This window comes from Drosophila sulfurigaster, chromosome 2R (genome assembly GCF_023558435.1).
Source record: "Drosophila sulfurigaster albostrigata strain 15112-1811.04 chromosome 2R, ASM2355843v2, whole genome shotgun sequence".
Lineage (NCBI taxonomy): Eukaryota > Metazoa > Arthropoda > Insecta > Diptera > Drosophilidae > Drosophila > Drosophila sulfurigaster.
In genome coordinates this window covers 19,157,955-19,174,161 of record NC_084882.1, presented here as the reverse complement: position 1 = coordinate 19,174,161, position 16,207 = coordinate 19,157,955, and the positions used below count along the sequence as shown (strand labels likewise).

Genomic DNA, 16,207 nt, shown 5'->3' with positions numbered 1-16,207 from the left:
TTCTTCTCAGGAAAGACACGACGAGATGAAAAGAGTGGAGACACGACGCGTCTATGGTGCTGATTTAGCATATTGACTGCTTGCCGCCTGCAAGGAGTAAACTTATACAAGATTTATGCGTCCGCCTGGGCGACAGCACAGATAAAAAGGATTCGTGGCGACCCAGGACGAAGGCACTGCGAATGCAATAAATTTGATTTGCATATTAGCACACCAGCAGCGAGCGTGGAAGGGAGTGGGGGGAGGGGGGGTGAATAGAGCCATCTTGGCAGCAGCTGAGGGAATTGAATGGAAAGCACTGTGGAGCCATTAGGTAAAGGATTTCAAGCACGAAATCTTGCTTAAATTGCAAATAAATCATTAAAAATATGTGTGTTTGTGTGTGTGTGTGGCCTTTGTCCATTGGCGACTTGCCGCAGGGGCTTTGCAACATTCTTGGGCATTTTGTGGCATGCAGCGAATTAGGGAAAAGGGGTGGTTGTTTGGTCATCTTGTAATTCCCTTTGATTTATAAAGATAACGACACATTGTCATGTTTAATTTGCAGCCCAAAAGGTTCTTTCACGACCTCTCTCCAACTCTCCAATTCTCACACTCCACTCTCACTTTCTCCTCTGCATAAATCTTTGGTTCATAGTTGTTCGGACAACAAATATGACTTACACGTATCTCGAAAAGTTTTCTAATTATGCATGCCCAGACGTATTGCCTTAGATATACTTGAGCATACTTTTGGCTTTTGAAGTTCTTTGTTTCTGTGACACTTTTTTAGCTGACCATTTTCATTTGGTGTGCAAAACTTTGGCATTTTTGAGAGATAAACTCCATTCCTGGCGGCACTTTATGGGTCTCGCCACAGTTCAGCGAACTATGCGGGGGATTTCCCAAGAGTGTGCTTCTTAGCTGCGTGCTCTAAACTCGACCCAATCGCCAACGCAGTTCAAAGGCCATTCAAATAGATGCTGATTTGTGTATGTCAAGCAGAGAAAGAGAGAGAGAGAGAGAGAGCGAGTGCATTAAAAGTAAACTGCAGTGTCAGCTGAAGAAGGTTTTAAATAGATTTAGCTGGCAATGATGGAATGCTGGATTGCTGGATTGCCGGATTGTCGGATTGCTTGTCGCGTAGTTATGCCGCAGACATGGCTTGCTTTTGATTTAAGCGCATTGTTTGCGTTAAATATTTGCCATGCCGGCCACGCAGACAATTGCAGACACGCCACGTACCACGTACAACAACGTCAGAGCAACACCAACAGCAACAGCAACAGCTAGAGCCACAGCTGCAGTCAACAGCCAGGAGGCAAGTTCTCCTCGCATTTTGGTGCGTCTTGTTTGATTTCCGCTCCTTGACTTACTGTGTACACAGCATAACCTTAGAGCTGAATGTGTGTGTGTGTGTGTGTGCATAGTTTGGGTGCCACCCACTCGTCCTGACGCTAAACAGCTTCAACTTCACACGCAGACACGTCTAGGTCCAATGTCTGCAGCTAAGTGCGCTGGGCTCCAGCTGCCACTTCTGGGCAGCTCCCTCGAGCTGAAGATTCGAGTTGGAGTTGCAGCTGCGAAGCTGCTTAGCTGGCGATGAAGTGCATTAGTTGCAATTGAATTTGTACATTTTGCGTTGGCAATTTCGCAGTTGCTGCCAGAGACTCGCTTTATGGCCCCAATTAATTAGTTGGCCACAAACATTCAGGTGCACTGACTAATTGAATGCTCTTTGTATCCAAGCCAACTAGCTGCCACTTTGGCTTATCGGCTCAAATCGTCAGTCAATCGAGAGTGTCCATCAAAGCAAAGGCTTTGCAATAAATGAGCAGCAATCTAACCCTTAATCACAACCCTTTTTCCCTTTCCCCACAACACAGAAACAACTTGAATTGCTTTTAGTTTTGTTTTGATGATTATAAACGACAATGGTCGCACTTTATTGAAAGATTTTGTTCTTTTCGTATTTGTGTTTTTTTTTTTGTTTTTTTTTTTTATGTCTGCCGCTTTACAAATGTTTCAATGATTTGTTGCAATAGTTTCGTTATTGCATCATATAAAATATATATATATATTTTCATATATAATTAGAAGTGTTAATCGTTTTATTATATAATATATAGTAAATGTTGTTTTTTTTTTTGTATAATATTATTGTTATTAATAAAGACAAATACGCATATTATATATATATAATTTAAGTGCTAAATGGGATTACAATATATAGTGTATGCATAAACCATTTAATTTTTTTTATTTTTATATTTTTTTTTGTTATATTTTTAAAGACATAAATAATTAAGTTGTTTCGCCAATAAAATGTTTCAAGTGTTTGTGTATTATGTGTGATTTTTTTTGTGTTTTTTTTTTGTAAATAGTTTTGTGTAAGCATAGAAAGAGTTTTGCAAAATTATTGTTTCTCATTTATCAATATTATTATTATGATTTGGATTAGTTATTTTATGCTTGTTTAATTTGTATCAAAAGCCTTGGTTTATGTAATTTCCTTTTTGATTAGCTTAGATCTTATAAGATTTATATATTTTGTATTTGTTTTTTGTTTTGTTTTACTGCAACTACAATGTTATGATTGTTATGCTTAGTATATTTTTGTCTGTTGGATAAATCATTTTGAATTTTTGACTAAGCTGAGCAAAAATATCATATGAACTGAAAGATATCGGGTTTACATTTATATGAAATATTAAAGCAGTATAATTGATGAATTTTGATCGGGTTTAATTCTATGGGTCTTTGTCTTTAATTGCTTTCTTCTGGCTAATCGCATTCAATTCTCATCTCCGTTTCATCTTCAACTTTGCATACTTTTTATTTTTTTTATTTAAAAAATCTTTTCACAATAAAAACAATTTGTACTTTCGAAAAGGGGGAGGGGCGCATTTTTTAGTTCATTTTGTTTTCTTTTGTTTTTGTTTTGCTTTTGCTTTTGCTTTGTATATTTTTGTTTGTTGCTTATTCGCTTAGCCTTCATCGGTGTTATATTTATTATGTTTGATTTCGCTAGGGTTTTCATTTAGTTTTTAGTTTATTTTATTTTCATCATTTCGTTTCGTTTTCTTTTGTTTTGTTTTGTTTGTTACATTTGTGTAGGATGCAGGAGTGCTGAGGTTCATGTTTTTTGTATCTTTGAATGTTTTTTTAATTTGTAATTTCTCGCCTTCATTTTTTTTGTTACCATCTTTCATCTCATTTTGTAAAATATTCGTTTTGTATATTTGCTTTAGTTTTAACAAGGAAATCAAACAGATACAATAGATATTTGTATTTGCATTTTGTTTTCAACACCAAACCAAAAATGGAGTGCTTCAAGGATCGTGGCAAAGATCGCAGGATCGCTTTACATAATTGTATTCAATGCGTTATCCTTTTCGCATGTCTTTACACAATCTTGTTGCACATTTGTCTATTTTAGTTTTATTTTCTTTGGTTTTACATTAACTTTTATGCTTGGTATTTTTTAATTATTTATGTTTTTTTTTGGTTTCGTTTTTTTTTTTTTTTTTTTTGTGTTTTTTGTTCAGGTCCAAAATCAAATTTGACTAATTCAAGGAATTAAAGTTTCATTGCATCTAAATAAGGTAAAGTGTACTTTTGTTTAAATATTATCATTATCGTATGATTTGCATAAATTTTCATTTTCAATAATAGAAACGAAACAAGAAACTTAAACAAAATTCCACTATGGCGTTTCTACTGTTCTTCTTCTTCTTCTTTCTCTGCATATTACCAACTCCTCCGACATGAGAGAGAGAGAAAGAGATAAAAAGAGAGTGAGAGAGAAAGAGAGCAAGAGAGCAAGAGAGTTAGAAAACTAAACTAAACTAAAACTAAACTTAAAACTGGCACATTACGCCCCGATTGCGATAAGGATTTTCGATCGGAACGGACGTAGGACACGCCCATACCTGAGCAGCAGAAATTCTTCTATGTGAGTAGACGCGTCTACGCCGTTGCGTTGAAAATCCTTTCGCCATTTGCTCAGCGGATCGCAGACTTGGGTGGGCTCTACTGATTTTGGAAGGGCCTTCAAGCTACAAATCCCCTCAAATATAGGAGTGTATCAGTGAGTGTGTGTGTGTGTGTATGTTACTAAAGTGTGTGTGTGTGTGTGAGTGAATAAGTGAGTGTGTATGTGTGTGTGTGTGTGTGTATTTATAACGAAACATACTACAAAGTTTAATAATAATGATGACTTTCAAATAGATTATATATAAGTTAGTACAATGAAAACTTCATATACAATATATATGCCATATAATATATAATAGATATTCCATATTTTCCATATAATGCGTAATAATGCAATAATAAGTACTTAATAGCCATATTACTTTCACGTATTTTGTATTTTTTTTTGTTTTTTGTTTTTTAAAAGATAATCCATCCTAAATACTCGTTTATCTGCTGAGTGACTTGAATTGAGATCGAGATAGTTAGGAGCTTCTTTCGGTGTTCATATTCGGGCAACTACTGCTAAAATTTCACTACAATAATTCTTGAGTTTTGATGAGTGATGAGTTGACTTTTTACTTTTACATACTTTACTTTACTTTACTTTACTTTTACCTTTAGTTGAGTTGAGTTATTTTGTGGCAGCTTTGATTTTGGCAGCATTACATGAGTGTATTTATATGAATATTTTGGATGATGTAGTACTTATTATTATTGTTATTATTTATGTTACTCATATTTAGTTTGGAAACGTTAAAAAACCCATTTAGTTTGGTTTGCATGCATGAACTTGTATGTTATTTTAAATGTATATCTTGTTTAATAAATGGCTCTTGAATTTTACTATTAAAATTTCCATAAATTGCATTCAAGTATTTTTTTGTTTTTGGTAGTATGTTTGATATTTTTGTTTTTTTTTTTTTAACATTTATATGTATATTTTGTAAGAATTAAACTAGAAAAATTCTAATTTGAGGTATGTATTCCATTAATTTGTAATTGTGTGTGTAATTTTTGCATATTATTATAAATATTCATAGATTATTATTACAATTACGATTACGATTTCTCTCACCCAATTCGAGTGTCCTAGAAGCGTGCTTAGTCTAAAACTCTAGAGTTTACTTCTTACTCATTAGAATAGATAATTTTATTTTGAAATGCTTTAATTTTTATGATTTTTTTCGTATGGTTTTCTAATGTAGAATCGAAGCAATAATTAAGTTGACACAGAAAGCTTAAGATGATTGCAATTTGGTTTTCATTTGTTAACCAAATTGTTTACTTAGATTATTTTTCAAGCAGCCACAAAATTATTTGCCAAGAATTTTGAATTGCTCTGTGAGCAAATTTATAAGGTTCCTTTTGGGTGTGTGTAAAAATTTTGTCACAGTTATGAGTTTTAATGATGTTTAATGCAATGATTGATTGTATTTATTTGCCAATGATGCAGACTCAAATGTTCAAAACTTTGAACAGCTAAACCTAATTTAAGCTTAAACAAAATTATTCAAAATAGACATTGAATTTATTTTATTTGCTTTATGTATATTACTTGCCAATTTATCAATTAATTTCTTGGGCGTGCCCCTGGGAAAGGTTCACTCAAAATACCACATATCATTTCTCATGCTCACAGTTCGAATCCGAAAATTGTTTTGAAAAATATTCCACAATACATATACATAATGTTAAGTATTTGTTTCCAACTTAAGCTAAGCCAATGCTCACAGTAATGAGTAAGTATGATTTAAAGTTTGCCAATGCCAATGCTTTGTGCTTTTCACAATTTCAATTTCACAATAAATTTTTGAAAATTTCGTTTCAGTTTTTTTTTATCAGTTTGCCTTTTTACCAATTTAATATCACATATCGGGGAGCTCTTTTAAAAAGGAAAAATAGTTTTTTTCTTAAATAAGAAAATGCAAATCAAATTATGTTCATGAAGAATGATTACGTTGTTTATATTTTTTTGTGTTTTTTTAATGAATTTTTTTTTTTTGCTTATTTGTAGTGCCAATGAGTATGAAATATTTTGTGGCTGTCCTTAAAATAATTGAAAAATATTCAAATTGCTTATGGGCTTATCATGTGAGTGTTGTGTATTTGTAATGAATATGAATATTCGATTAAATTTCAATTCAATTGTTTTGTTTGGTGTTGTTCTCTTACGTAACGATCGTCTCATATGTGTTTCAACGATGTCAATAGAAAAAAATTATATTTATGCTTAAGAATATGCGTTGAATACAAATGCAACGTGTTGACTGTGGCAGTGAGAGTGTGTGTGTCACGTGTGTGTGTATGAGATATGACTGTGTGTTCTTGTCTGACGATGATGACTGATGGACCTATGACTGATGACTGATGACATGAAGTGATGTTTCGAGTATGTCGGTTGATTTTCTTATTAAACATTTTACACTTATCGGTGGATAAATGTTACACATTTTCTTTAATTATTCTTTTCTGCATTTTGAGGTATTTGGGCGCTGCAACATTTTTTGTTTCTTTGTTTTTTTTTGTTTTTCTTTAAATTAGTTATTAACAATGAGGTAGAAATTTTTTATTTGCAGTACGTTACTTGACTTTGGTGTCCTATTAGTCTCTATTTTGCTTTTGTTTATGTTTTGTTTTGCTTAAATACTTGGAAGTCCATTGAATTAAATCGTTTTGCTTTTGTAGTTCAAATACCTGAATTGCTTGGATGTTTTGTTTTTTGTTTTTGTTTTTGCTTTTGTTTTTCATTTCATAAATCGATTATATAGATACACTTATTGTTTTGTATGTTCTATAAATCAATCATCACCTTGGCTGCTTGCTTACGTTATTCGAGTGATTATACTTTTCAGTCATTCAGTCTTTTTTAGCATACACTGTTTACCGATCTACAGATCTCTAGTTCGTTACTCCTACGCCGTTTACCATCAATTTTATGTTGCATACTTTGCGGCGCACATCACAAATTCGTTACACACAGACACACACAATCGAATAATCGAATCGAAAGTTGTTGTTGCTGACCATCAGTCCTATACGTTAGCTTAACTCTTATGCTGATTGCAACTTAATACTAACTTGGATTGGATTGATTAAATGCTGGCTTAAATCACTAACGACTATGCATCGTACTATATAATTAATTGTAGAACAAAAACACAACATCGAGGAGTTTGTTTTTTTGTGGGGATTGTTATTGAAAAATCGTTGACTTTACGACTACACACGAGAGTATTGAGTAGATGAGGTCAAGCGTAAAGCATAATAATAATAATAATAAACATAGGGTATTGCTAAGTAAACCTAAGTACAACACATAGACATAGACTTCTACAGTAAGACTTATAGAGAGAAATAAATGGCAACGATTGTTCGACAATTCATATTCAGATTCATATGCAGCACTTAAAAGCGCCGCGCTTTTTAAATGATAATTACGAGTACGTATGTGTAATTGTAAGTATACGATACGAGTAAGTTCCTTATGCGTTATGGGCTAGGCTAAATCAAGGGATTTTTTATGTTTTACGTTTCGGCGAGACCAGGCCACGACTCCAGGGGCCTTTGGGCCCTCGCTCGTATTGCTTGCTCAACACTTTCATTTTCATTTGCTTTTACTTGCTTGCTTTTTGCAGCTGTATCAAGCCTATGCTAATAACATAAATACTACACACGAGTCGAGTCTAGTATATATGCGCCTATATAATGTATAATGTGATTCTTTTGTTTTGTTTTGGTTTATGATTTATCATGCATGTTTAACCGATTGTTGGTCCACTTTACCAGCGGTTCTTCTACCCATGCTGACCAGCTATCGGTTGTAGTTTGAAGTGCTTAAAGTTAGCCGATGTGTGTTTTGAGTTCCTAATGTAGTGTAAATATAAATACATGTATGCTTAATACAAAATTGAATGTGTATGTTTTTACGATACCTTCACCATAATCATAATAATTCATAATCGAACAAAATAATTCGTTTCTAGCAAAACCTTTTGCGCCACATTTGGGAGACGCCTACGTGAATATGGCAACTCAAATGGGTTTTTATTTATTTTCGTTAAATATCATATGCATCTTCTTGACTTTCATATTTGATTTACACACGATTCTATCTTAAACGCTAAGAAGTGCAGCCCATTTAAAAGTACACACAACTATAAGCATATATATCGCTAATTAATTAATTAATTAATGTACTTGTAGCTTTTCAAAATCAAAATTATTAAATCTCAAACTGAAACCGAAATAATACGAACTCGCTTCGAATCGAGGGCAACTTTACCATCAATGCTCAGGTAACTCAAAGGGTACGTACACATCTTCAATTAGGAATTACAAGGAATTGATTTAGTTGTTAATTATCGATTTTTTTTTTAGTTTTTTTTTTTTTGTGTTTTGTACTTTGGCAAGAAATTTTCAACATAACGAGAACAAACGTGAACAAAAATTCGACTACAACATTGACAAAGACAAAGATGACGCTCGGCGCGTTCAACTCAAAATTCAACTAAGAAATTGATTTAGTGCATTTGGGAGCATTTTGGGGGGAAGGGGAGTTAGGATACTAGGCGGGGGTGTACACAGGTAACTCAGTAAGCAAGTTTTGCTAAAAAATAAAGACAAAAAACGATAAGTTCCATCAAGTGTGCCACACACATCATCGTCTCATGAATGTGGTTGTATCTGTGAAAATAATCTGTTGCATACGCTTGGGGGCGCGAATGCAATTACTAAACTATTTAGTTATGTATTTATGCGGCGATTAACATGTTCCTACGTTGTACAAATTACTATGTATGTATGTTTGTATCTAAAGATGCGACTAACTGAGGTAAACGCGTCTGGCAGAGGGACTTTCTACTACTATAAATGCTAAAAGCAATACATTTCGGTAAAGTAAATGACGCAAGTATGCTAAACTCGGCAGTTTATCGTCCGACGATTTCATTTTGTTATACGATTTATATGTTCGTTATATGCAGTTTCCAACTAAATAACAATAAATAAAAAAGAGATTGAATACAAACCAAAGAACTCAAATCGGAAAAACCAAACTTTGAAATAATACAAACAGATCAGATTTAATCATTTGAAAAATCAACAAAAATTGTATATTTATTAATTGTAATAATAATAGCAAAAAAGTTATGTAGTATAATTGTTTTTGTGATTTTGTTGTTGTTTATTTTTATATATGTATGTTTATTTTTTATTCAAGTATAATTAAATTTATTTAGTTTTCATTGATATATAGTAATAATAATAATAAAAAAATCAACTAAAATATTCAACTAAATTACATTAAAAAGTAGACAAGATGGGAAATTTGTGGGCGCGTTGGATGAAGTAACACAAATAAAAAAGAGGGGAGTGTGGTGCTGATTTTCTTTTCATTTTGCAAATTGCATAAAGATAAAGATTTAAAAGAAGAGAAGAAAAAGGTACAAAGTATTATATTACACATTAAACAAATAATGCTTAAACAAAAAAAGTGTGCTAAATTTTGTATTTCAAAGATGATTCTTGGGCATGTGCATTTCATTTATATGTTTTTTAGGAAATCATACTAAAGTTTGATTTTAATGAGGTGTGCATACAGATAAGTGTTAAAAAATAAAAACAAACATTTGCTACGCTTTTCCTTGATTAAAGAAAGTTTGTGCTGGCTTTTCTTCCATCCAGTTCAAAGTGCCTAAACTTTACCAATTTGTACATTTCGTCATCAGATGATCTGAGAGAGCTCGTGGATGCTACGTGAAAGTCCTCAAAATAATTGAAACTTGATCTAGTGCAAGCGTTGGGAGCTTTCAAAAATTGATTTTAAAGAATTTTGGTGTAAGTTTAAGCATTTTGCTGTTGGATCCATTCACACGATTTTGAATATTTAAATCGAAATATTGAAGATGAGAATTTGACTGGGAAGAGTGTGCAAATAATTTGTTTTTTTTTTCATTTGTTTTCATGTTTTGAAATAAAATAATAATAATAATAAAAGTATATCTGCTTTCATTTATGTAGTTATATTTTGGGTTTTATAAATGTTTTTTAAATTTTTTTAAATAAGACTAAACAGAAACTGTCTTCATTTGTTTTGCATTTAAGTTTTAAGTATTCTTTTGTGTTTATTATTATGTTTATTAAATTTACGTATTATACTGTTATTGTTAATTATTAAAACATTTGTTATTGATTTTTGCTAAGGAGGTAATATAAATTACATTTAAATGTTTTCATTTAGTTAGTTAAATTGTTTATGTATTGCTATTTTGCGTTGGGTAGAACTGAAAGTCTGACTATTATTTTAGTTTAATTAAGAGTTTTCGTTTAGTTTGGGTTTATTATTATTATTTCGTTTAATTCGTTTAGTGTATTTTAATTTACGTTTTCTTGGTGGCTGAGGTGGGCATTAGTTTGATGTATGTATGTTTGTTTGTTTGTTTCAACTGTCCAACTGTTTCAACTTTTGCACTCAATGCATACGTTTAACAAGATGTCAATTAGAGTTAAGAGTTATATAGTTTAACACTTTTACGTTTACTTGCACATTTAACTAAAACAAAAATAAAATTCAAAACTAAATAAAAATTGGGCGTCTAAACTAAAAACACGGGCTGACTTAAACGGTAGTTGGTGGTGCGCTGCTGCCTTCGACCTTGCATATAGGGTTGTTGCATCGTTCTATAATGCCAATTAAATATCTAAACAACTATGTATGTAGTAGTTATAGGTATGTGTGTGTGTGTTGGTGTGTAGATGTATGTGTGTTGTTGTTTGCCTATAAATAATCTTCATTAATTTCTATATATAATTGTGTTTTTCTTGTATGAACTATATACGTAATTGAAATCTTAAATTTAGACGAAAATCATATACAAAAGCAGAGTTTTGCCTCATATACGACTCTCTCAATTAAATGCCAAAAAGTTTTGTTGATGGGGTTTGGGGTTTTTTTTAGAGATAGGTTTAGGGTATAGATTGTATGTTTTGTTTTTGTTTTACTTGTAACTTAAGCATAATTCTATATAGGTAAGTATGCAAACGAGCTTCTCTCGTTGAAATCGTGAATATAAAAGTTACTATCACTTCGATTTTCCCATTCCGACTTACATCACCATCATCATTCTGCTTTCTACTTTTCTGAAAATGTACGCTTCATCGTATAATTACTTGTATTATTTGGTATGTTAAATGGCGGCAAATCTAGATGCCTATATTTCAAGTATTGGAAAACGCGGCACATGCAATGTAATTTATTAGTAACCTAATCCCAGACGCCAGCTGAATCAACTTTAAAGGTATTTCAAGACCAACCATGCCAAAAGTCACCAATGGGGAGGGGGATAGGGGGATTATTCAACGGGGTACTTTATATATAATATCAACTTTATCACACTGCTCATAAATGTTTTGTAATTTTCTCAAAATTATTTACGCTGCGTAGGTTTCACAAGTTGGGGGAGAAATATCAAAATTGTATCACATTACAATAAAAAAGGATATTCGAAATGAACAAACGGAAATCTTACTTATCCTAAACGCATTCACAGTTATTTGTAGGTTGGGTTTTGAATTTTTTAGAAAAATTTCGTTCCTGACGAACGGCAACTCACAAATTGACAATGCATTTGAAATGTTTAACACATATTTTTATCAAGGGGATTTTAGTTTTTCACAGTATTGGCTGTTTTTTTTTTATCGAGGCAATTTTGGTTTGAGGGATTTTGGGGGGTCAGTTTAGACATTTTCTCAAAATGTTTAACACAGGGTCGAGAGAGGGGGATTGATTTTTAAATTTTTGAAAAATTTTTGTTTATGTTAAACACTCACAGTTGAAATTTTAGGGGAGTGCAACGCTTCAGCCTACTTTGGGGATTCTCAATTGGAATCGTAGGAAAGCGTCGCATTTCACAGACAGTTTGACGAAACTTATGGAAATAGTTGATCTTAGGATCGGTTCGTTTCAAACGAATGAGTTTAAACACAGTTTCTGCTGTTTCGAAATTCACAGATGGTTGATCTTAGGATCAGTTCGTTTCAAACGCTATGCACAGACATATGAGCTTAAACACAGTTTCTGCTGTACCGAATTTCACAGATAGTTAGATGATCTTTAGATCTGTTCGTTTCAAACGCTATGCACAGAAAGTAGGGACAGTTTTTGCTCTTCCGAAGTTCACAGATAGTTGATCTCAGGATCTGTTCGTTGCGAACTTTATGCACAGAGAGATTAAACACAGTGTCTGCTGCTCCATAGTTTTACAAGTTTTGGTCGGTGAAAACTTTCTGTCACAGTTGGGTCATATATCAAATTTGGTTTTTCTTTTAATTGCATTAAAAGTAAAGATTTTAATCTTTAAGTAATTTTACACAATTTTGAGTTGAGAACAAAGTGAATCAATGGGAGGGATAATAAAACTTATACATAATAATGATGTGTTTGGGGTGGCAGGGAAAGAGGGGAGGGAGATTGGTGACTTTTTTGATGCACAAAAAATAAAGACAAAACAGGAAACATTGAACCGCTCTTTAAATCGTGGGATGTTTGCATACCTCGTAAATACTCGTATATAAAATTTAGAAAACTTGCTTAATCCTATTAAACCTATCGATAGCGTCGTGAGTGAGTGAGTGCAAAGCACACAAATCAAAACACTTTACAGAGATCCATCACATACGGCTGTTCTGCTAAGTTGCCTTGCCTTACTACAATACTACAATAGATATATAGACACATAGTTAGTTTAAAGATAGATACACATAGACAGAGATAGGGGTCGGGGTAAGGGGAGATGGGGATGGGGATAGAGGGAGACCTAAATATTACTCGTACATAGTACAAGGGAAATGATTCGATAACCTAGCCAATAGAAAATGAAATGCCTACGAACTAGAACACTCCTATAATTTGGGTTCACTATCTTACTTAAAAAACTTACTAATTAATGATCACGCTGCGCCGAAAATTTTTGTTGTTGATGTTGTTGTTGCTGAAGCTGTTTGTTGTTTGGTTAAAACTTATATCATAGGATGGGCGGGCAATGGATGTATTTTAAAATACCTTTGCAATGGCTGACGGGTGGACGCTGGGAACTGTTACATATTATATTATTTTTGCATGTACCGCTAATTGTCATCGATAATTGTTATCGATCTGAATTTGTATGAAATTTTATATCGAACTCGTTTTGTTTTTGCTTTGGAAAGGGCTTTGAGAAAGTGATTTTGTTGTTGTCGTTGTTGTTGATGTTTTTCTTAGAGGGAGTTGGGGGAGTGGGGGCGTGTTTTGTTTTTCCAATTCGCTTACTAAAAACTAGAAATAATTACCAATCGTTTAGGTAAAGATGTGCAAACTTATCGATTAATTTAGTATGTAAATTTATGTTTTATAAAATGTAGCAAAATTTTGTTTTTCATTTTCTTCCCGTTCATTCGATTATTATACTCGTATATCGTTTAAGTATACGCACGTGTTATTCATGCGTATATTTCTATATCATTATTATTAATATTTTTTGTGGTTGTTGTTGTAGTTGTTATTGAGCAGCACAGCAATTTTCATTTCATTCAACGAACATAAAATGCTTTGCTTGCAATTAGTTTTTCTCTTTGCTAAATTATACAATATTTAAAAAAGAAACCCCTCAAAAACTATGCGAAGATTAATGCGCGTGATGTGAATCGCATTTTTTTCCTGTGTTGGTTTTGTTTTTCCTTTTTTTCTTTTTTGGTTGGTCCTTATATAAAAATTTGCATTTATAAAATAAAACTAAAAAATTGCTTTCATTTAGGGTTTTTTTCTTTTTTTGTTTGATTTTTTTTTTGTTTTGTAATATGATTTTTAGTGTAATATGTAAATGTAAAAATGATTAAACTCAACAAAAGTAACAAGAAAATTGTTTTTAGATGAAGTGTTTGTATCATTTTGCTTTTACCTCGTTTGTGTAAAATCGCTTTTTCATTGTATTAAATAAAAATACACACACAGGCGAGCATTTCATTTTTCTCGTCTCTCGTTTTGTTTTGTTTTTTGTGTAAATTTCTAAAAGTACATAGTTGGAAATTCAGCAAGACGCCTGTGCCTGCTGGCGGTTGCTTCTACCTGTTAATTTAACAGCTTCTATTACTGTTACTGTTACTGCTAGTGTTAATGTTACTGCTACTGTTACGGTAAGTTGTTACTATTCTCTGTTAAATTTTGCTAGAGTAACATTCGCTTTATGTTTTCATCTGTGTGTGTGTGTGTGTGTGTGTTTCGCTTAGTTCATGTTTAGATAATCATTAAAGAGCTGCATGCAGGGAGCAACTCCAGTTGGCTCCTCGAACAATACTTGGCGCACATTGTGTGCTGCGCTGTGGCGCCAAATGTTGGCCACCTCCAGCTCGCCAGCCGAGGAGGATGAGTTGGAGCTAACATCAGAGTTAGCATCAGCTTTCATGTTGTTGATGTTGTTGCTGCTAATGTTGTTGATGTTGCTGCTGTGCTGATTGGCATCCTGGCCGATGTGCAGATTGCACAAGAGATCGCTGAACATATCGGGTGCGAGTTGAGCTGCATTGTGACTGTTGTGGTTGCTGATGCTGTTGCTGCTGTTGGCTGGCGGCAACTCCCAAATATTTTGAGCAGCACTCAGCTTGGCATAATGGGCATTAACAGCAACATTCGAGGTGGTGCCCCAACCGCCCGTGGAGGAGGCGCCCGATGAGCTGGTCAACGATGCGGTGGGCGATGCAGCATGCGGCAACAGCTCTTTGGCCGCATAGAAATTCTCCCTGAGTTGGGCGCAATTGGGCGACGTCTGGGCCCAGAGCAACTCCTTGCTGTGGCTGCTCGTTGGACTCAGCGATGGCTGCGAGCCGCTGCCCGATGAGCAGCCGCTGGTCGAGCCGGTTGTCGAGGCATTGCTGGCACATCCCCACAATGCCGAGATGGCCTCCGCCTGGACCATGGGCTGTGACCAGGCGTTGCTCACTTTGCTGTTGTTGTGTGAATTATTGCTAATTAATAAGTTACTAATACTGCTGCTAACACCGTTGTTGCTGTTGCTGTTGCTATTGTTGTTGCCGTTCATGTTGGTCAATAAAAGGCCGTTGGCATCATGGCCAAGATTCAAGTGGCCCAATGGTTTGTGTGGCTGTTGCTGTTGCTGCTGTTGTTGTTGCTGCTGCTGTTGTTGTTGATGGTGCTGCTGTTGCTGTTGAAACTTGCTCATTACATCCGCCATAGCCATTAGGCTGTTTGTGAAGGTCAGCTTCTGTTGTTGTTGTTGCTGCTGCTGTTGTTGCTGGTAGCTGGCAGCACGTGCAGCTGCTGCTGACACCAAATACGCAGCCTCATTTGCACGTTGCGTGGTTGCTGCAACTGTGGCTGCTGCTGTTGCTGGTTGATTGACAGCAGCAATAGCTGGTTGTTGCTGTGTTGTTGGTTGCTGTTGCTGCTGCGGCTGTTGTGGTGGCTGCTGCTGCTGCCTTACCTGCTGATGTTGCTGGGCATGTGGATGGGCGCCAATAAGATCGGGATTGATTTGCTGCTGTAGCGGGGCCGAATAATCGATGGCCGCATTGTAGAGCGGCTGCTTGGGGTCCGTTGAAGCACCATTGGCACTGGCGGCATTTGCTGTGGTTGCTGTTGCGCCTTGCACCGTTGGAGACTCCAACGGGGCCTCATGTTATGCGATCGCCTGCAACCGCGTCGCATTGCTCTTGGTGTAGCAGAAGTTCAGCGGCTTCACAAAGTGTGTGTCCAGCGTGTTGCAATAGGGGCAGGTGACGCCGTGCGAGTAATCGCTGTAGAAGCTCAGACGCTTCTGTGGATGCATCAGCATCTTGTAGCAGTTATTGCACTGCAACGAGAACCAAAAAAAAAAAAAATATATAAGTTAGAGCTGTAAGGATGTGAACTAGGCAAAGCAACATTAATGATTTAAGTCTTTAATTGTAATTATAATTGCCTACCAAACAAATATTAACTAAATGTGTTTCTACATATTCACTTGACAATTCTTCATGTAACTACATTGTAAATATTTAGCAATAAGCTTTCAGCAAGTTTAAGATTTAGATAACTATTGAAATCTGCATCCTCTCCCTTTTTTGCTGGGCTTTACTGTTAAAGCCTCTTACTTGCTATGCAGCCTTAAATGCTTTTAAAGCTTTTTAATTAGTAGATACTTGTAAATCTTTTCACAATAAAATATATTTGATAACTGAATTTTATTATTGAGTGGATTATGCATATCACTTTAATACACCT

The 16,207-nt window shown here is 34.5% G+C and overlaps 2 protein-coding genes across 2 annotated transcripts in view; one reads left to right on the top strand and one right to left on the bottom strand.

Annotated features, from left to right (window-relative positions):
• Positions 1-16,207, top strand: part of LOC133837668 (endothelin-converting enzyme 1-like) — a 113,552-nt gene that overhangs the window by 81,884 nt on the left and 15,461 nt on the right. The gene's annotated exons all lie outside the window — the stretch shown is intronic.
• The window catches only part of LOC133837666 (headcase protein), a 106,988-nt gene continuing 92,716 nt past the window's right edge, over positions 1,936-16,207 (bottom strand). Inside the window, 1 exon segment of the mRNA XM_062268506.1 lies at positions 1,936-15,797. Within this exon segment, the coding sequence (XP_062124490.1) occupies positions 14,214-15,797 (1,584 nt within the window). The 3' untranslated portion in view covers positions 1,936-14,213.